Consider the following 8,141-nt stretch of genomic DNA (forward strand, 5'->3'; position numbering starts at 1 on the left):
AGAGCCGACGGGCTCTTTGCAGCCTGCTCCATGCAGGAGGGCCTCTGCTGGAAGGAAAGGTCAACACCCAGCCTGCTCCACTCCATTTGTCTGGAGACAATTATGAAATTGGCAAACATCTGAACAAAATGCCTTTCACCTTGCTTAATGATGAAAGAAGTTCCTATTAGGATATTCTATTATATAATCAAAAACACAGTATAAAACACACACATACACTTACAGACACATACACACTCATATACACAAAGAGATACACACATAGACACACATATATACATACATACACACATATATACACACATACATTACATACATACATAATGTAAATTTTTAAAATATGCAAAAGAATATTTGTAAAAGAGCTGGTTTATGCACATATATGCATATATTTAGCAGAAATCTTTTTCTTTCTTCTCCTATTCCTTTACCATATCATTTCACATCGACTGAGCTAATATCGGTAATTTTTATTAAATCTGTATTATATCCCTGGGACACTAAATGTTTATTCATAGCTCAGACAACTTTTCTGACTGCTCAGAGGAAATAATTACTGAATTTTTGATGAAATATGTCATAGTTATAGCACTTTAATCAAAATTAGGTCCATAATTTAATTTTCCACTTGGAAAGTATGATATAAGGATATGCTGTTGGGTTTCAAACTGAGCAGGGATGGATTTGTGAATGTTGGTTTAACTGTCACTTTGAAGGGATTTAGGATCAACATAGGAGATGCCATGAGTACGTCTCTGAGGACCTTTCCAGGGAGAATAAACTTGCCCCCAGTGTGCTCTTTCCAAAAGATGCTCTGGGTATAAAATTCTGAGCAAAAGGTAGTGTTGGCACCTGTTTGCCCTCACTTCCTACTGAAGGGCTGTGTATTGTTGCTGCCAGTGCTATTCCCTGCTGACCAGACTCCACCTTCTCCAGCCTCCAACACGGAATGAGTTGTCCTCCAGGCAGCATCCAGGCCTCCAGCACCGGTTTGGCATTATTGCGGAATCCAGCTACAGGGACTTAACAGTTACCAGGTTCTGGGCCTCTCCACTGTGCAGACAGCCATTGTTGGATGACCAAGCTACTGTTTTGTAAGTTCAATCAAATTTTTTAATTTATAGAAACATTCAATTATTTGTTCTTCTGTAGAAAATCCTGCCTAATATTAGGGGCTAATTTCAAAATTATTTAAGGTCCTCAAACAGTTGAATGCTAAGAATACTAATAACCTGTTTTAAAAGCAGATGAAAGATCAGAACAGATTTTTAATAAGATGTATACAGCACTTCGGAGGCAGAGACAGGGAGATTCCCAGGGGATTGAAGCCAGTTTTGTCTACACATCAAGGTCCAAGCCAGATAGGGTTACAGGGTGACCCTGTCTGAAAAAAAAAAATTATCAGTGAACCTTGGGAGGCTGAGACTTGAAATAGGTGTCCTATTCAGGGATAAGCACTCTTCAGGCTTTTTTTCTGTGCACATTGGCCAGTTGTGGGTATATTAATCACCATCTGCTGCATAAGAAACTTCTCTGATGAGAGTTAAGAAATGCATTCGTCCTAAGTGTAGAGGTTGCACTGAAGATGTGTCACTTAGAGTTACACATCTCACAGACATTTACTCTCTGAGTTTGGCCAGTTCTGGAACTCTGTAACAGTCTCCATCTGTTACAAAAAGAAGCTTTTTTGATGAAGGGTGATAGTTGTCTGTTAGTATGAGAATGAATATTTAGAATAAAGTAAGAAATTATGAAAGACTGTAAGAACCAGACAGGGTAGATGACCACAAGGAAACAGAGTTTTCCACACAGTTGGTCATTTACTCATATGAACTCACATCAATGGTGACAGCGTGCACAGTCCTATGCAAGTTCAAATCAGACAAAATCCAGCACAGACATGGGGAAGTACGTTGGAAATCCTGACACAACCTAAGGAACTTTTGGCAATTCATGACTGCTGAGCGGGGAGAAAACAGTGTCTTACAGAGAATGGAGTTTTTGTCAGGCCCAGTGGGTGAACACACTGAAGGACATCAGAGACACAAACAACCCTATTTAATGTACTCTCATATGAGAGTACATTAAATTGGGCAGGTGGAAGTGGGGAGCTGTGCAGAGAGGTGAGCAGACATAAATACCATCAATCTATATTGTATGAGAACGGCAAAAATATCCAAAACCACACAGAGCACAAACGCAACATTTCTAATCGCCGGAGATGAAAATGCACCATCTAATGAGATGTCACTTTAAGTAATGTCTGCAGGGTTAGATACACGCTCACATATTTGATCGTGTCACCCCTAGAACATGCATATCAACACATGTCAAATGAAACACTCTAAATTTTCACTTATCTGATGTTGGTTCTCTGTATGATTAGCACATATAAAGTACAAGCGTGAGATACCTCTTTAGGAATTGTTGGTCAAGGGGGTCCCAGAGTCCCCCAAACAGTACAGGTTATAGCCATTTCTCTTGGTTTAGGACCATAATACATGGTAAAACTTCTTGATGAAAATCCTACACATTTTGGTTGTAGGAAATAGAGAAATTAAGTAGAACTGGCCTGGAGACATCCTCCTTTAGGCTAGCTTTCATAGCGCTGGTGGGAACTATATAGGCTGCCGGGGGAGAAAAGACATCAGTGGTCTTATCCAACTGTGGACCTTGTGTCCTACAATACCAGCCTATCAGGTAAAATATACCCACTGATGAAAAGTGCTGTGGCTGTTATGGGGATAACCAACTGCTTTCCAATTAGATTGGAGGCCTTCTACACAGGATGGAATTAATGACTTGTACTGTAAACCTGGACAAAGGCCCATAGCTGAGGAGTCGCAGGCCATTGTGAGAAGCATATTCCTGGTATTTGCTAAGTGGAAACGGTGTCAAACTGCCTTCTAAATGTTTATACCCATCGATGAGTGCTGCTCTCATCAGTCGTCAGAGATGTTTCTGTCCTCAGTGGGCAGCAGTGAAGCGAGAAACTCATAATGGACCAAGTGATGCAATCAGTGAACTTTGATGACTCGGTCCTCAATGGGACATCGATGTCACTTGCCCTGAAGCTCCAGAAACATCCCAGAAGAGGAGTGGGTACAGTGTAAGAGCTGGGGGATGGCAAAACTCCTGGGAAGTGCTGTTTTTCTGAACGCTGGAAGGATGCGGCACCCATAAACTCACAGAAGCAGTGGTTCCCTGCACGGCTCTGCTCAAGACAAGGCCCTTCAACATTCTGTCATGGGTGCGGGAGGGACTCAGGAGGCCCCACTCACCCCTGAAGGACTATGGGCTGTTAAGATTTTTGGTGGATAGGGAGGCATATTCCTCCACAGCACAGGGAACTCCTCCCCAGCTGAAGTCAATCCACCTGCAGATCTCAGATTCAGGTCTGTGATGTCTACAAAGGCATCTCCTGTGCCATATTTGCTTGAAATTGTAAAATAAAAAGTTTTTAAACTAATATGTGTAATCACAGAAAAAATGACAGAGAGATAATGACACATGACCTACACAGTTTCTTTAACACCCATTGGACGGCCCAGGTTCTGTGCTTTTTTACAAATCAATAAAACAGAGTAGAATCAGTGTTCCCATTGCAAGGAGGGGTTCCGGGAACCTCACCAGGTGTGTCTGACTCTGCTCACCAGCTGCATCACAGTGAGTCTGTCCAGCAGAGGAGCACAGGCCCACACAGTGGGGAAGACACACTGCAGACCTGAGCTCCTATTCAGAAACGTATTTCCATTTAGATCAGCACTTATCAAATGAATTATTCTGACACAGTTTATTTTACTTTTTTTTTTTTTTTTTTTTTTTGAGACACTGTAGCCCCAGCTGGCCTGGAACTCACTATATAGACCAGTCTGGCCTTGAACTCACAGAAATCCACCAGCCTGTGCCTCCGGAGTGCAGGGATTAAAGGCGTGCGCTACCACGCCCGGCTTCTTTACATTTTTACAAAGGAGATTCCAGAATGACAGAATGTCCAATTTCATAGGAATGGTTAAATACTGAGTAAAGTCATTTAATTGAATTTAATGGGCCTCTCTCCTTCTGCAGATATTTGAAGGTGGTATCAGGTCCTGATCCACACTATCAGTGTCTCCTAGTGGACATTTGGAGAATGAGCCAGGTGAAAGGCTCCCAGCATGTGCCTTAGAGATGAAATAAATGAACTCTTGAGACCTCAATAAGAAACAAGGACATACTGAGCTACCGTATTGTCTCAAATTCTGTAACTGTCATCAGCGTCTCTGAGGTCTCAGATCTGCTCTGAGTACTGTCTTCTCCCAGGGTTCCAACAAAACACTTGCTAAATAGCAAGAATTTATGCAAATAAGACCTCTCAGTTCTCTTGAAAACCAGCCCAGCCCTGACCCCGCAGCTCTGGCAGAGGAGCCCAGCCCTGCACTCCCTGTGTTCCCATTCAGTGACCAGCACCGAACAGACTCACCATGGAGCTGGGGCTGAGCTGGCTTTTCCTTGCTGTGCTTTTACAAGGTAGTTTATGGAAAAGAAGTGATACTGAGTGTGTGAGTGGACCTGGGTGAGAGGGACAGTGACCCCATATGGGTGACAGTTTCCTGACAGAATTTTCTGTTTGCAGGTGTCCAGTGTGAGGAGAAGCTGCTGGAGTCTGGAGGAGGCTTGGTGCAGCCTGGCGGATCCCTGACCCTCTCCTGTGCAGCCTCTGGATTCACCTTCAGCAGCTATGCCATGCACTGGGTCCGCCAGGCTCCAGGGAAGGGGCTGGAGTGGGTTGCAGCAATAAGTGATGATGGAAGTCGTAAATACTACCTAGACTCTGTGAAAGGCCGATTCACCATCTCCAGAGACAATTCCAAGAACACCGTGTCCCTGCAAATGAGCAGTCTGAGGTCTGAGGACACAGCCACCTATTACTGTGCAAGAGGCACAGTGAGGGGACTTCAGTGTGAGGCCAGACACAAATGTTCCTGCAGGGCCACTCCTGACCACCAGAAGGAGCTCTCTTCATTAATTATGGTCTGATGTATGATGAAGCTTCTCTGGGACTTGAGAGATTCATTAATTTACATGTATAACAATAAGTCATTAGGAGTAGTTTTAATGCTATGTCCATTTAGATGACTAATAATAGTTGGTTCTTTGAACCTGCCTACCCACAGCTTTATAGGACTGGATCAGTGTCAAATGTGGGTTCCATCTTTTCAAGCAGCTCTTACATTCAATATAGATGTGACTGGTTACTCACATAACAGTCATGTCTCTACTGTCCTAGTCAGCACATGGTACTACGGACCCGCATAAGATGCGAGGATCCGGTGGGGCAGAAGGGGCTCAGCTGTGGGCACCAGGTTCAGATTCTGAGGACACTCACTGACCATGGAGAGAGTGCTCCCCTCGATTCGGGGCAGAGCCCCAGTGGGGTTCCCTGGTTAGAGGAGTGTATGGGATTCAGGTTGGAGCATCGGAGAGAACAGAGAGTCACAGAAGGGTTTGCTGAGTTTCCCATCACTATCGTAAACCATGTCCTGGATTTCAGAGAGAAGTTCTGGGATTCAGGCCTGGGTGAAACCTGGTCACAGGCGTGGAAAGTGCTTTCCAGGGTAGCACAGGACCTGGATTTTTATTAGAAATCGCCGTTTGATCTGTATATTGGATGCTGTGTACCTCCAAATGATCTTTCTGCTGAGTGTGCCTGGTTCCTTTCCTCACAGTCATTGTCCTGTGGAAGAGCAGAGGCCGACCAGCTGTGTGGAGCGCCTCAGATCTGCAGAGCCCCATGCAGTGATTCAGAGTCAGGTGATTTCACAGGTGGAGGCCCGGCAGGAGCACCTCTGCAGTGATGGCACTGGGGTCTAACCGTGGGTTCAGACCGCAGACCACCGTGTGTCTGTCACACCTGTCTGCACGCAGCAGCTCATATCCTCTGAACACGGGGAAGGCCTCATTCACCTCTTTCTTCACATTGATTCCTCACAGTCTTAATATGGTTGTTCAGAGCAATGCACTACCACTTAGAACTCCTAATCCAACATTAGACTTAATGTAGGGAAACTGAATCATAAAAAAAGTTGAGTTCTTACTTTTTTGCTGTTTCAACAATTTCAATTCCAATTGAAAGCCCAGAAATCTGTGGACTACCAGCCTCTAAGCTCTAGTGGCCCTCAGAACAGCACAGGCTGAGAATGCAGCTCAGGATCCCCTGCCACGTTCAGGTCAGTGTGTGGGGGACCCTGGACTGCTCACAATACTCTTAGTTTACCCTTTTGTTCAGATGTGTGATGCTGAGCAGGGGTGAATGAGCTTGCTGTGCATGCTGGGGATTAACTCCACAGATTGCTGTGCATGCTGGGGATTAACTCCACAGATTGCTGTGCATGCTGGGGGCCAACTCCACAGATTGCTGTGTATGCTGGGGTCTGCTTCCACAAACTGCTGTGTATGTTGGGGGTTGGTGCCACAGATTGCTGTATATGCTGGGGGCCAACTCCACAGATTTCTGTGTATGCTGGGGTCTGCCTCCACAGACTGCTGTGTATGTTGGGGGTTGGCGCCACAGATTGCTGTGTATGCTGGGGGCCAACTTTACAGATTGCTGTGTGTGCTGGGGATTAACTCCACAGATTGCTGTGCATGCTGGGGGCCAACTCCACAGATTGCTGTGTATGCTGGGGATTAACTCCACAGATTGCTGTGTATACTGGGGGCCAACTCCACAGATTGCTGTGTATGCTGGGGATTAACTCCACAGATTGCTGTGCATGCTGGGGGCCAACTTGCCACAGATTGCTGTGTGTGTTGGGGGCCAACTCCACAGATTGCTGTGTGTGTTGGGGGCCAACTCCACAGATTGCTGTGCGTGCTGGGGGCCAACTCCACAGATTGTTGAACTTCATGAACTCAGTTGGAACGGTTGGGTGCAAGTCCCAGGGATCCTACTGTCTCCACCTCCCAGCACTGGATGTTGGCTCCCACATCTGTTTTTATCTGAGGAACAGACGGAGGGGCCAACTCCACAGATTGTTGAACCTCATGAACTCAGTTGGAACGGTTGGGTGCAAGTCCCAGGGATCTCACTGTCTCCACCTCCCAGCACTGGATGTTGGCTCCCACATCTGTTTTTATCTGAGGAACAGACGGAGATACTCACACTTATGGGCAAGCACTCTGCCCTCTGAAACATCACCCAAGCTCTGAAATTGCACAGCATTACACGTTGTAAGCACTAATGAAATTATTTTGCTCCACACCACAAATATGCATAAATATTGTGTGCCAAATTTAAACGAGAAAATGTGGCAGAAATTATGGACTTTACACGATTCAATGTGCCTATGTGAGTTTCTGAATGTGTGTGTGTGTGTGTGTGTGTGATACGATTCACTGTGTTTTTGAAAATGAATACCGTGATGCCAGTCTCTTCAATGTGCCTATGTGAGTTTCTGAATGTGTGTGTGTGTGTGTGTGTGTGTGTGTGTTGCTGTGAGAATGTGGGAGTGTTTATGTTAAATGTGAGTGTGTGATGTGTAACAAGGGTGTGTGAGTTAATGGTGAACGTGTGTTTCTGAGTGGGTGTGGGTGTGTCAGTGTATTTCAGTGTGAGTGTATATGTTAAGATGTGTGAGTATGTGTTAAATGTATGTGTATGAGTGTGTGGTGAGGGTGTGTGTTAGAGTGGGTATGTTCTGGGTGTAGTTGTGTCAGTGTTAGGATGTGTGTTACGTATTCAGTGTGAATGTGACTTGAGTTAGATGTATATGTGAGCTAATAATGGATGCCTTTCCAGTGCCCACAGACCACATGCTCTTCTATTCCAGACTCACACAAGAGGAACCCAGGATTGTGATGATCACCTAGAATAACGAAGGGGAGTCAGTCTCCACTCACCCCACTTATAAACAAAGGACTTGTAAACAAAGGATTTAACTTAATTTCTAAGTTAAATCCCCCTCCTGTGTTGTCTGCGATCACAGTTCTCTGTTCAAACTGTGAGGTCCACAAAGTGAGTGTCACCACCTCACACATGCCCATGAGGAGCTTGTGACAAGTGGTTGACAGCGGTTGATTCCTCTTGTCCCCAGGTGTGCTGTCCCATGCACAACCGCTGGGGTCAGGACCTGGCCTGGGGAAGCACTACAGACCCTGTC

General features: G+C 45.3%; 1 gene segment (V, D, J or C); it reads left to right on the forward strand.

Moving 5' to 3' along the window:
- Positions 1-4,409: 4,409 nt before the first annotated feature.
- On the forward strand, positions 4,410-5,019 carry LOC103728801. The segment is given in 2 exon segments: positions 4,410-4,509; positions 4,616-5,019. Coding segments are annotated over 2 exon segments (450 nt in total).
- The last annotated feature ends 3,122 nt before the right edge of the window (positions 5,020-8,141 follow it).

Source organism: Nannospalax galili, unplaced genomic scaffold, assembly GCF_000622305.1.
Source record: "Nannospalax galili isolate Female #2095 unplaced genomic scaffold, S.galili_v1.0 scaffold1152, whole genome shotgun sequence".
Classification (NCBI taxonomy): domain Eukaryota; kingdom Metazoa; phylum Chordata; class Mammalia; order Rodentia; family Spalacidae; genus Nannospalax; species Nannospalax galili.